The 14,122-nt window shown below is 46.5% G+C and overlaps 1 protein-coding gene across 1 annotated transcript; it reads right to left on the bottom strand.

The window, feature by feature from the left end:
• Positions 1–1,304: 1,304 nt before the first annotated feature.
• Ywhah (tyrosine 3-monooxygenase/tryptophan 5-monooxygenase activation protein eta) lies at positions 1,305–9,381 on the bottom strand. The gene is made up of 2 exons (XM_005366084.2): positions 9,086–9,381; positions 1,305–2,742 (listed from the first exon to the last, which is right to left on the bottom strand). Exons 1-2 carry the CDS (start codon positions 9,170–9,172, stop codon positions 2,089–2,091), a joined length of 741 nt encoding a protein of 246 aa, XP_005366141.1. The 5' UTR covers positions 9,173–9,381; the 3' UTR covers positions 1,305–2,088.
• Positions 9,382–14,122: the final 4,741 nt, after the last annotated feature.

Below are 14,122 nucleotides of genomic sequence, written 5' to 3' on the forward strand. Positions count from 1 at the left end.
GGCCTACAGTCCAGAGGACATGGAAACAACTTAGGACTACAAAGAATGATGCAAAGTTATCTGGTTGTTCAAGAGAAGAGGCTTTCCCAGGCCAGGAGTCCGGAATATTTTGTAAGATGTCAGTTTGGAGGAGGGAAGCAGCAGAGGCTGGTCACTAGAGTCATCTTTGTGGGGTCTACTCTCGGATAAGGGATCAAAATATTTATGGCTTAGGAGCCATGCCATAAGGCAGCTTCATGTTTAAAATGTTTGTCAGTCCCAAACACCTCAATTCGAGTGACCTTTCTATCATGGCCCCCCAACTAGTTGGACTGCAGGCACATGCTGTCATACTCAGCTCAACACCCCAGCTTTGGCTTTTTGCTTTGAGAAAAGCTCTCATGTATTCCAGACTGGCCTGGAGCTCACTATGTAGCCGAGAATGACCTTGAATTTCCAATCCTCCACCTCAGTCCAGGGATAGCAGGTGTTTATGTGGTACTGGGGATCCAACCTGAGGTTTCACTTGTGTGATGCAAGCACACTACCCCCAAGCTACAACCCTCCCAACAGTCTGCTTTGACTTCAGCTTTACCTCTTTGAAGATAGGCACCTTAAATGACATGGCTGATACCTAGTTTTCTCCAATCAAAAGCATTAACAGAGAGATGCCTGGCTGCCTCTACCTCCCAAGTACTGGGATTGAAGGTGTGTGCAATGACACTGGGCAAAACTTCCCCTTGCCAAAAACTGGGTTTCTCTGTCTAGCTTTAGAGCCTGTCCTAGAACTTGTTCTGTAGACCAGGCTGGCCTGGAACTCAGAGAGATCCGCCTGCCTCTGCCTCCCGAGTGCTGGGATTAAAAGTGTGCACCACCACTGACAGGCTTGGCAACAACTTTTTAATCATTAAAATATGCTTCTGGCCCCAGGTTGTACACTCTAACTAGCATTTTATAATATCTAATCTGGAAAATGAGCCACATAAGCTCAAGGTTTACTGTCAGTACTAAACGTGACTCAATCCTCAACGGATTAACGTCAAACCCTCCCAACACAGATTAAACCTTACAGTGGAGTGGTACCCTGCCACAGAAGGCAGCACTTTTCGCCTGGCTCAATTATAAGCATCAGTTACCAAGGAGCGTGGATAGTGCCATTGCACAAAAAACTACTGTGTGCTATATACTGTTTAATGCCACCAAAGGACAGGGAAAGTCTGAACACACATTACCAACACTACAATGCTGAAAAATACAAACAGGGACTCAAAACAACTTTGTAGGAAGAAGGAAGGGGAAAAAGAAAAATCAAGGCCAGGCACTGATAATATCCCCAAAGCAGCATTTATTTACTCTTTTAAGTCCAAAACATTTATTTTAGCTGTCTGGCATTTCATAACCACCCATCATGATTGACACAGGTTGACACACATGATGCTGTCAGGATACACAAGAACAATAGCCAACGAGTTACAAAAAATAAATCCATGATTCTTAATCACAACCAAAAAAAAAAAAAAAAAGAAAGTTACACATATCAAAACTTCTGATGCATTGCATTGAAAAGAAAGTGTGTGCACGTCATAATTTAAAGAGGCACAGCAAGGGCTGCTGAAAGCTCACGTTAACAATTTGTAAAGCTGATGGTGAAGGAACAAGTTGTCGCTGTGTCAGTTTCCATTAGCTGAAGGAAGGGATGAGAGGGTCAAATTCATTTTTGCATGCACAAGATGTACTGCTTAACAGAACACTATCAGCTTGTTTTAAATAGCAGCCATAGCCTGTGTTGGCTAATTCTCCTTTCTACAATCCTCAATTACCATCACCTGGATTTGCCATAGATCAACAGACATAATAAAATGCCTCATTCAGAACACACTTCTCTGCATAATTCAAAAGGGAATGATGCCCTGTGGCTCAAAGCAACCATCAGTCCAGCAAATGCCCATGAAGGTTTATCTGAAACTGCTTCCCAAGGGACAGGAGGGCAGATCTGAATAGCTGTGCTGCCAATACAGATAGGTTTAGCACTAGATATAGTGATTGTGGCAAGGAAGAATCAGTGATGGGGGTGGTGGGTGAAGGAAGGGCCAGGGACCTGAAGGATCTTCAGTTGCCTTCTCCTGCTTCTTCATCCTGCTGGTCGCTCGTCCAGAGGGTGAGGTTGTCTCGCAGCAACTGCATGATGAGAGTGGAGTCCTTATAGGAATCCTCATTTAATGTGTCCAGCTCAGCTATGGCATCATCGAAGGCTTGTTTGGCTAAGAGGCAGGCCTGCTCGGGTGCATTCTGGATCTCATAATAGAACACAGAAAAATTGAGGGCCAGGCCAAGCCGGATGGGATGCGTTGGCTGCATGTGCTCTTTGCTGATTTCGAAGGCTTTCTTGTATGCGGCCTCAGAAGCTTCCACCACACTGTTTTTCTTCTCTCCAGAAGCCACCTCTGCCAAGTAGCGGTAGTAATCGCCCTTCATTTTCAGGTAGAACACTTTGCTCTCATACTGGAAATCATTGCAGTTCTTGATAAGGAACTTGTCAAGAAGAGCCAAGACATCATTGCAAACTGTCTCGAGCTCCTTCTCGATCTTCTCCCGGTAAGCTTTAACTTTCTCCAACTTCTTCTCATTTCCATCTGCCATGGTTTTCTGCTCAATACTACTAATGACCCTCCAAGAAGATCGCCTGGCACCAACTACATTCTTGTAGGCCACAGAGAGGAGATTTCGATCTTCATTAGATAGAGGTTCATTCAGCTCTGTCACCTGCAAAACACCAGAGGCAAACATAAGAGGGCAAAGCCTGAGTATCTGAAAGTCATCCACCTTGAACTCACAGACATCCACTTGCCTCTGCCTCCTGAGTGCTGGGATCAAAGATGTACACCACCACAACCTGGCTCTTTTTCTTTTTTAAAATAATTTATTCACTTTTATTTTATTTGCATTGGTGTTTTGTTTGCGTGTATGTCTGTGTAAGGGTGTCAGATCTTGGAATTACAGACAGTTGTGAATCCCTTTGATGTAACGATTCTGTTCATAATGGAGCCAGGCACAGTGACTGTAATCTCAATACAGCATGTGATAGGGCCTAGGGTAATTCAAAATTCAAGTCTGCGATAGCTCAGCAACTAAGAGAGCTTGTTGCTCTTGCAGAGGACCAGTGTTTGGTTCTCAGTACTCATGCTGCGTGGTTCACAACTATCTATAACTCCAGTGCCAGGAAGACCTGACACCCCACTGTCTCCACATATACAAATAAAGTTTTTTTTGTTTGTTTGGTTTTTCAAGACAAGGTTTCTCTTTATAACAGCCCTGGCCGTCCTGGAACTCACTCTGTAGACCAGGCTGGCCTCAAACTCAACAGAGATCTGTCAGTCTCTGCCTCCCAAGTACTGGAATAAAAGGTGTGCGCCACCACTGACCAGCAAGACTTTTTTTTAAATGCCCAACTCTAATGAAAGGAAGCAATGCTACTTAGCAGCCATCTTTTTTTTTTTCTCCAAACTACAAGACTAGAATCTAGGTGGCCATAAATTTTGAAACACAATTACTTTAATGGAAGAGTTCAATTTCATCAGCTACAACTTTTTCTAGTTTTCTTTTTATTTTATTTTTTGAGATAGTTTCTCTGTGTAGCCCTGGCTGTCCTGGAATTCAATGAGATATTCCTGTCTCTGCCTCCTGAGGGCTGGGATTAAAGGCATCTCTTCATTTCTTAAAAACAAGACAAATTAACAACAAAAACAGTCTCTAGATCAGCAATTTAACTGTTGTCTTTACCACACAGCCTCTTGCTGCACAAACTCGCAACCCCACGGCATTTTTAACCATTCTCTGCTCAGGATTACACAGCATTAGTAAATCACAAATAACAGTTTGCTGCTAACTCATTTATCTTCCTATGACATCATTTGCTTACTCAGAAATCTCTAGGGGCCTCCTCCCACTACTCATAAGGCAATAAACTGGATAAAAATAGACGTAGGGCCAAAAACAGAACATGACTAGAAAAACGTAAAAAGTTCTTAATCTGGGAGATATCCATCATCAGCTGTAATACTGAGCAAACAAAACTGACACAGGAGCCAAGCATGGTGATGCAGGCCCACAGCACAGGGACTCAGGAAGCTGAAGCAGGAGGACTGTGCGCTCACCTGCTTGGGCTGGGTAATAAGCTCAAGACGAGCAGAGATAACTAACATTCTAAACTTAATACCAGCCAAATGAAAACAGCGCCTCTCAGTGTCCTTAGAGACTGAATTGTCTTTGCCTTGCTTTTGACATCATACAACCCAGAAGACTGGCATGCTGCACGCTGTCTCTGAAGGCATGGAGACTGGTAGCTTCAGAAGCTCTGCCCAGTTCTGATCATCCAAGTGTCAATGCCCACGGCAGAAGAACAGAACATCAGTGAAGGAAGGGTGAGGAAACACGAAAATGCTAGAATTAGGCTGCCTCCACGGGGACACTAGGGGACATCGGTTAACCTCTGTGCAGAGGCCAGAGACAACTAACTGCAGGTGCCATTCCTCAGGCATCACCCATCTTTGAGGGTCTCTCTCAATGGTTTGGAACAAGTAGCCTAGGCTAGAAGGCCTCCCCAGGTCTTGGATTACAAGCCATCTGTTCACCAACTGTTTAGCTGCTGGTTTAATATGGGTCTTCATGTTTGTCTAACAAGCACTTCACCAGTCCTGACAAGGAAAATGCAGCACTCAGCTAACAGGCAGAGCCGAAACCCGACCAGTTCTTAAGTATTGCACTGAAAATCCTCCTGGCTTTCGGTACAGGCAAAGTCCAGGCCTACAGACTTCCCTTTTACACTTGTAAGCCACAAGTGGTAGATTCTATTTTTAATCAAACTTGGCAGATACACCCAGTAAATGTTAACTGCTTATTAAGTCCACTTACATAAAGTAATTGGAACAATAGTCAATATAACAGAACATATATCAGAAACTATTCCGTAATTTCATGGGACATTGTACAACATTAAAATGAGAACTCAGCATTCCAAATTCTGGATTTACAACCATCTAACCAAGAAGAAATTAACCACTGTAAATCCCATCTGTAAAACGGTGGTACTACAAAAAGTACTTGTAGACAGACCTGCTTTAACACTGCATGAGAGCTGAGGGAGTCAACCACTGGTAGGGTGTATGCTGAGCATGCTCAAGACCCTGGGGTTGGATTCCTAGCACCAGGCAATTAGAATAAATAAAAACAATAGGTACATAAACTAACAGATGCCATCTAATGAATACCAGTAAGTAAAACAAAAACTCCTCAAACTTGCTGAATATGAATGGAAAACACTGAGGTAACCCTCTAAAACTATTACTTTTTTAGACAGGGTCCATAGCTCAGGCTGGTCTTGAACTCACAATAATCCTCCATCCTCAATTTGGAAATGCTCTTAACCTCTGAGCCATCTCTCCAGCCCTATATTGACAATTTTTGATGCATCTTAAAAGTCCACAAGATTTCCAGGTGGTAGGTAGTCTCGCACTTTGAATCCCAGAACTCAGGAGACAGAGGCAGGAAGATCTGTGAGTTTGAGGCCAGCCTGATTTACAGAGTGAGTTCCAGGACAGGCTCCAAAGCTACAAGGAGAAACCCTATCTCAAAAAACAAAAACAAGGGCTGGAGAGATGGCTCAGAGGTTAAGAGCACTGGCTGCTCTTCCAGAGGTCCTGAGTTCAATTCCCAGCAACCACATGGTGGCTCCAAACCATCTGTACTGAGATTTGGCGCCCTCTGGCGTGCGGGCATACATCGAGGCAGAATGTTGTATATATAATAAATAAATCTTTAAAAAAAAAAAAAAAAAGAAGTCCACAAGATTATGTCTCCCTAGCCATTCGGTGGGGTTCTCCTTTACACACCCCCTGCTCCTTTCCCCGGTCTCACAATCTCACAGCCATTAGTAGTCAGGCTCTCTTGCCTCTTCCTGTCCAGCTCATGTTTCGTTAAATGTGGTTTTGTTGCCTGCACTTAGATATTCATCAAATCCAACATTTCGCTCTATGATCTGCTATGTATGATTTGCTACTGTAAAGACTGCAGCAGCTGGGTGTGCCGGCAGCCTGTAATCCAAGCACTCAGGAGGCACAAGCAAAAGAAGCCTGCATTTGAAGTCAGTAAGACTCTAAGAAGATTGTATAGCACTTATGTTTGCATTTTATAATTTTATAACTACCACCTTTATTCTGATATAAAGACTCAGGGGAGTAAGAAGACATGATTGAATTATGTTTACCTCTCTACCTATCAATACAGAAGCCTACAGTTTCCTTTTTTCCTGACACCTCAGTCCTTCACAGTAACATTCTAATTCCACTTATAGGTGATATTAGAAAGGGCTTGAAGACCCATTTTGTAATTAAGCTTCTGTTGTTCAGAAACATTTGCTGACTCTTCATGAGTTGAGACAGAAATTACGGTCTTCAACAAATTTGAAGCCAACATCACTATTCCTAATGTGTGTGGGGGAAGGAGTGCTTGGGAATCGAAACTGGGGCCCTCAACACGCTAGGCAACAACTGTACCACCCGCTCCACCTACTGCCAAAATTCTTATAGTTTACCACTACTGTCCTCCAGGTGACGCTGCTGGATTAAGAAACATCATTATAAGCATTATAACTAAACCATTTAAAACAAGAAACAAAAAGAACCTTGAAGATTAAAGACAAAAACTGACTATCACCAATAATGTTACTAACACCAATATTCCTAATTTTATACTTCAGAGACCCTGAAACCAGATTAAGTTTCAAGGTCAGAGTAGTGACACTGGCTCACTTCATCACACCAATGCCCTGCTCCACCCTCTCTAGAACACTGTACTTACCTGCCTCTTCATGGCCTGAAAGAAAGCCCACACAACCCAGAGGGAAGCCAGGCAGGGTGGTGCATACCAGTTACCCCAGCATTGAAAGGTAAAGGCAGGGTCATCGGGAGCTCAGACTCCTCTACTTAGTGTGTTTAAGGACAACCTGGGATACATGAAAACCTATCTAAGAGAAGGAAAAAAAAAAACCAACATAAGTATACTAGAATTCACTCTTCCCAAAAGCTTTAATTAAGGCTTATGAATGGATGACCTATTAACATTTATTAAGAATTTCATCTATAAAATTACACCAACAGGCAAAATGAGATTGTTCTCCATCTACCTAAAGATATATCCCACTAATATAGGTAACAAATATTAATTCTGGTAGGAAACAACTCCCCTTATTTTTTAATAGTTAATTTGAGGGAATGTTTTATCAGCAATTGATGGTGCAAATATTAAGTTCTCAGTTCTTGGTGTCTTTTCCAACCCAGGACTCCTTTAGGACACAGATTACAAATTCCTAACACACTCTAAAGTCCATTAGCTTGTACAATGTTACCTTAATGCCCCAGAGAACATCTGTGAAGAAGCAAACTGCTGGACATTTTTCAAGCCCTCTTAGAAAGACCAGAGGGCCTTTTCTCCCTGCTGAAACCGTATTCTGTCCTGGTAACGTCTCTCTACTCTTTTCTCAATTCCCACCTCAGGACAGTTGTTAGCTCCACACAAGTGTCAGCCATTTTCCCTTAGCTTTCTTTCGCCTTCATTTAAGCCCCATCCCTTTCTCTCTAACACCTTCCTCTCCCACTGCAGCCTCGAAGACCCACCCAGGTGTCCAGGGGGAGGCCTCAGCCTGCACAGAACCATCTAATGACTCGGTGTGGATAGTGGTGGTTTACAAGAGCAGATTAGGGATTACAGTCTTGTTCCCAAAAATTTGCAAAACTACATTTTAAATTCCTTTTCTTAAAGAAGCCACAATTTCTTAAAGGCCCAGACTGCAAACCTAGAACATCCCCTGGTATACATGAAAACCTCCGATCTTCTCAGGACAGCCTAGTATAATGCTGGAATCAGTATCACCAATGGATCAACAAATGGGCTGTGTGTTGCTGGTTTCCAGAGACATTTTGCTGAATGTGTAACAAGACACTAGAGGAAGAATAACTTAATTATTGTTCTTACCTGGGAAATCCTCAAAGGTGACCTCAATTTTATATTTCATGTAGTAAGTATCAAAATTTTCAGATTATATTTGTAGAGTATCTGGATTTGTAATTTTTTTTATTTAAAAATCATTTCAAAGGCCAGCTATAGGGCATATGAGCTACATATGAGCTAGGGCAGTTAACTCATTTAAGTCAGCTAAAAATTGCCCCAAGGGCTATTGAAAAGGCAGATTTCTGAGTCTCACTCCCAAAATGCTTGTATATTTAAAAGGCTAAGGTGGAGTCCAAGGGAATTCTCCCCACGCTTAGGAGGTTCACATCAAGACTACACTAGTAGCCACGGCTGTGTGACCTTGACAAAAAAAATATTCATCTAAAAAAACCCAGGACGATGTAAAGAATCGTCTATAGTGAGGTAGTGACCAGAATTCAAACACTCAGACACGCAGGTAGGCTCTAATCTACGGGGCTGGCTAGGGTGTGGCTGGGCACGTCTCCTTCACCGGAAATTCAAGCTGCAGAATTCATCTATGAGGGTCTCAGGAATGCAAAGGCACCCAGGTTCGCTTCATTTCATTTCCTCTCCAGGCAGACACGCTGCCTTGAACGTTGGGAGATTCTGTAGAGACCCACGCCCTCCTTCACGCCTGTGCCTCCTGCAAAGGGAGGTCTTCGCACACAAAGCCAGACCCGAGCGAGGTGTGGAAAAACGGGAAAGAACTAACTTCTGGCAAGCAGAGCAAACAGGTCGTGGCAGAGAAAACCAGGAGAGGAGGCTCCACTAGCGGATGAGTCTTTATTACAAGTGGGTGAATGGTGGAAGGGAAGCACGTTTCGCCTCGGGTCGGGGAGAAGGGTCTAGACGCAGGAACGCGATTTCCTCGTGTACCCCCTCCCCCACCGCGCTCCGAGCTAGGATCCGGCGACCCCCGCCTGCCAGTCTCCGAAAGGGGGACCCCGCCCCGGCCGGGCCTCACGAAACGGAGAGTCCGGCGGCCGCCGCGCCCCAAAGGTGGGCCGCCGTGCGCAGGGAGAGAGTGGACGCCCAGGCCCGGGCCCGCCCCACAGCCCCCCGGGACTCCCGGGGCGCTCACCGCCTTCATGGCGGAGGCCATGTCGTCGTAGCGCTCCGCCTGCTCCGCCAGTCGCGCCCGCTGCAGCAGCTGCTCTCGGTCCCCCATGTCGCTCGCGACTCGGCCTCGCCTCGCGCGCCCGAATCGCCTGCTTGCTCGCTCGCTCGCCCGCCTGCCTGTCCGCTTCCCGGTCGCAGCCGAGGCCGCCGCCGCGCACGCGCACTGGCTCGCCGGCTGGCGGGAGGCTGCAGGCTGCGCCGCCGCTCGCGCCCTCTCGCTGGCTGGCTGCACGCGCAGTGGCGAGGGCCGCGGAGCCGCCTAGAGAGAACAGGGGGCGCCGCGGGCAGGCGGGGAGGGAGGACGCGACCACGCCTGCGCAGTCGGAGCGGCCCGCCGGGAGGCGCGAGAGGGGGGCGGGGCGGCCCAGCCCTAACGGTCTTTTTTAAGGTGACGTCATGTACTATAAATAGCTGCGGCGAGGGCCGCGCTGGAGAGCTGCGCAGGCGCCCTCAGAGTGCTGCATTTTACCGCCGCAGTGTCGGAGGGTGGGGAGCGGTCGGGGTGCGGCGACGTTGGTTCCTCAGGCAGGCGTTGTCGCAGCCCAAGCCAGGAGAGTGCCACAGAACCCACGTTAGAGCTCAGGCTTGAGGAGAGTCCTGCCAGCTATAAAACCTGTGTGGGGAAGCCGCGGTCGCCACTGAGGGTAGGCTCTGCTCGCCTTAGCCACACCCAGCACTCGGGGTTCCCTCAGAGACACACTAGAACCCACCATGCTGCTCCCTGTTAAGTGGCTTTGGGCCAGCTCTGGCTTTCACTGGACTGGGTGGCTTGGCAGAGTTTAACGTTCACGGCTGTGAGCTGGCCCAGTGCTGGGCATTAACGGGCACGCACCTATTTTATACGGACCACTCCAGAAAGGGCACAACAGACCCTCGTTTTTTCAAAGAGGAAGTGCACGCCACGATCCTGGTTTAAAAAAAAAAGTTGGCGACCATACTGGTCGGACTTACCCTGTTTCAAATCTTTGAAAGGGAGTTGGGGGTAAAAGCCCAGGTACCGTGTTTGCCTGGCGTGAGGACCTGAGGTAGACGCTTCAGCGGAAGTAGGAGCAAAAATGCAAAGCAAGGGCACACATCCTTTGGGGGGGGGACTAAAATCTGATTTCAGTATCCTTTTGGATTTCTGTGGCAATGGTCTGACTGGTCACTAAGCCCCTCCCAGTCCTGTCATTCTCTGCAAAAGGATCCTGGGTTGGGCCTTAAATCGAGCTAGAAAAAAAACAAAAAACAAGCACACTAGCCATACTGTGGTGGCGCTTGCCTTTAATTCCGGCTGTTTAGAGACAGAGGCAGGCAGGTGTCTGTGAGTTCAAGGCCAGCCTGGTCTACAGAAAGAGTTCCAGAAAAATGAAAAACAAAACAAAACCCAGGGTAGCACAGGAGAAGGGGCCTTCGTTGACTGAGGACTCTCTGCTCACGTTGAAGACTAGGGGCAGAGATGAACCTGGCTCTTCGGGAGCTGTCATTGTCATTTTTAAATATACAGAGAGAACATTTGAAACTTTCTTAAAGCTTCCATTTATTTGGGTGGGTGGCAGGTGGGTGAGGGATGCATGTATAGAGGTCAAGGGACAACTTGGGGCAATTGTCTCTCTACCCCGTGGGTTCTTGGGAAGAATTCAGGTCATCTGGCTTACCTGCAAGTGCCTGTACTGGCTGAGTCATCTCACTGGCCACTCATTTTTGTGTGTTTTTGTTTTATTTTATACAGATCTCTCATTTGGCCTGGAACTCACTAACTGGGTTATGCCTACTGGCCTTAGAACCCCAAGAATCCACCAGCCTTCATCTCCTCTGCACTGGGGTCCAAGCATGTTCCACTATGCCTGGCTTCTTACCTCTGGGTGCTGGGGTCAGGCGATGGGGATCTTACCCCTGGTTTGAGCAGAAGACCCTTTCCAGACACAGAGTTGTCTCCAGCCCGCCAAGATTATCACTAAGCACCTGCTACATCTCAGGACTGCAGTAGCCCCAGGTACAATGCTGGCTCTGAGAAGAGGAGATCCAAAAACAAAAGACAGGTTTGCTGGACATTGAAGGAGATAAGAAAAATACCAGGATGTGCTATTGTGTGCACAGAGGTTTAATAAGAATAAAAATAAAGTCAAAGAGTGAGAAGATACATCCAGGAACAGGAAGTGAGGCTTGTGGAAAGGGGGATTGTGGAGTATCTTAAAAGCTAGGCTTTTGGGCTGGAGAGATGGCTCAGTGGTTAAGAGCATTGCCTGTTCTTCCAAAGGTCCTGAGTTCAATTCCCAGCAACCACATGGTGGCTCACAACCATCTGTAAGGAGGTCTGGCGCCCTCTTCTGGCATACACACAGACAGAATATTGTATACATAATAAATAAATAAATATTTAAAAAAAAAAAGCTAGGCTTTTAAATGATTCTTTTTAATTTTGAGACAGGGGTTTCTCTATATAGCCTGTCTGTCCTGGAACTCACTATGTGAACCAGGCTGGCCTCACAGAGATCTGCCTGCCTCTGCCCAACAAGTGCTAGGGTTAAAGGTGTGTGCCACCACGCCTGGGCTGCCATACCCTTTTAAAATACTTGTTAGGGGACTGAAGAGGTGGCTTGGTGATTAAGAGCATTGGCTGTTCTTCCAGAGGACCCAGGACAATTCCCAGCACCCACATGGAAGCTCAAACTGTAATTCCAGTTCCAGGGGATCTGACACCCTCACACAGACATACATGCAGGCAAAATGCCAGTGCCAAAAAAGGAAGAGGAAGAGGAAGAAGAAGAAGAAGAAGAGGAGAGAAGGAAAGAAGACAAACCTGCAGTTAAAAAAAAAGATACTTGTTAGGGGAAATATTAGTTGGTTTGTTAGCCTTGATTTTTATCAGCAAAGGAGATTCTTCAAATAGGGTGGAACTTCACAGATGGGGGTCTTCTTCTAGGTGCTCACTCAAATCCCAGCTCATGGCTGCCAGGCCCGCATTTCACTGAAAGTTCGTTATTGTTGTTATGTCAGTACAGGGTGTCAAATGTAGCCCAGAGCCTCAGATTTGTGATTCTCCTGCCATACCCCACCTTGAGTGCTGCAGTTGTGGGCATGTGCCACGAGGCCCAGCAAGCCTCGTCTTTGAGCCTGGTGAGAGCCCACAGTGCTTCTGAGGAAAACCCTGATGGGAAGTGTTGAGATCATGAGGGCTCCTCCTCCATAAAAGGATTAATACCAGCTAGGAAAGGGCTGGAGAAAACTATTCTGGGCCCCTTAAAAAAAATGTCCTTCCATCTTCTGCCAAGTGACACAGCAAGAAGACACTCCCCAGAGGGAGGCCAAGTAGAGGCCGACCGGTTTCATATCCTAGGCTTTCTGAGCCCCCAAACCTAGGACAGTGTGGGGGCAAATTTCAAATTTTTTAAGTTACCCAGTCTGTAACTTTCTGATACAGCAGTACACAATGCCCAGGAAATGTTGACTCTCCCACAGAGCTCTTGTTGTCTTCTTTACCTGCTGCACTTCCAGCCTCCTCGGGGCCACCAGAGATGTTCCATCGTCCTCACCTCCCTGGCCCTCTGGCACTGGGCTTAGTTGCCGCTTGTCCCTCCATGAAGGTCTCCTCTTAGCATCTCTGGTTCTGCACTCTCTGGGCACCCTTTTGCTGCTTTGCTACTTCCGTCTGCAGTATGAGCTCGTCCTGCAGCTTGCACTAAAGTACTGGGGTGCTTCAGGACTGCCGCAGCCCCTCCTCTCAGTCGGCTTCATCTTAGCCCCTCCATGCTCGATAGCATGTTCCCAGCACAGTTTTGTGCTCTGTAATTTTTTGTGTATTAATTTTGCGATGCCTCCTAAAGGTACGTACAGTTCCAATTTCCATGTTATAGTTGAGGAAACTGGCTCAGAAATGTTTGTGACCTAAAGAAAGTCACACAGCTGTAAGCTGACAGAGCCAGTGTAAAACACTTGCTTCCACCAGATGGAAGCACACTGCCCTGTGACATGAACTGAGGAAGGATGAAGGGATGACTCGGGTCAAACTGTGAGAAGTATACACAAGACCCCTAACTGCACTCTGTAAGCTCCTACCAGGACCTTTGCTCTTTGAGCCCTAGAGACAGCTGCCGAGTCTTCAGAGACCCCGGGACAGATTACCTCACAGGCTGTAAGCCCTATCATAGGTTGGCTCTAGAACCACTCCAGAGAGATCTCCTGAGCAAGATGAAGAGGAGCCATAATTGGTGGTTAACATACCGTGTTGCTAGGGCTCAGAACTGTCCCCAGCACAGGAGCCAAATCTGTGTTTTACCTGGTACAAGGTCTTACTTGGGAAACAAAGTGAAGGCTCATCTGACTTCTGCAGACTGCAAGGTACCTTGAGTGGGCAGGAGGGCAACAAAGGATCCTAGACATGGGTTCAAATTTTGATTTACCAATTTATCTGCCGAGTTCTCTTAAACCACATGGAAAATGGGCTTAATCTTTTTTGTTTGGTTTGGTTTTTTGAGGCAGGGTTTCTTTGTGTAACAGGCCTGCCCATCCTGGAACTTGCTCTGTAGACCAGGCTGGCCTCAAACTTACAGAAATCTACCTGCTTCTGGCTCCTGGGTGCTGGGACTAAAGCATGAGCTGCCACCACCAGGCTTTCTCACACAACCTATCTCAGTGTGATGCCTAGAAACCTCCTGAGACGTGCCATCTCAAACACATTCAGCGTCTCATTTTCCAGATTTTTGGAGTTGTAAAGAAAGCTCAAGACAAATGTCTCTTACACTTGTAATTTTGATGCTGTCATTATGTCTCTTACTGACCAAACCTTTCCTAGTGCCTGGAATGCAGCCCTCATTATCCCTATCTGCCTCTTGATGTCTGAAATAGATCCCTTCTTTGAACTGAGGTTTCCTCCCAGATACATAAAGTTGCCTGTTTGCTTGAGGTTGTGATTCTTTATTGCAATGTTAAAATCCTTGAGCATCCTTCCCTTGTGTTGCATCTCAGCCTTCTCCATGTTTACTTTCATACCAAGATTTTCTTTTTTTGGGGGGGGGGT

Source organism: Microtus ochrogaster, unplaced genomic scaffold (genome assembly GCF_000317375.1).
Source record: "Microtus ochrogaster isolate Prairie Vole_2 unplaced genomic scaffold, MicOch1.0 UNK6, whole genome shotgun sequence".
Taxonomy (NCBI): Eukaryota; Metazoa; Chordata; class Mammalia; order Rodentia; family Cricetidae; genus Microtus; species Microtus ochrogaster.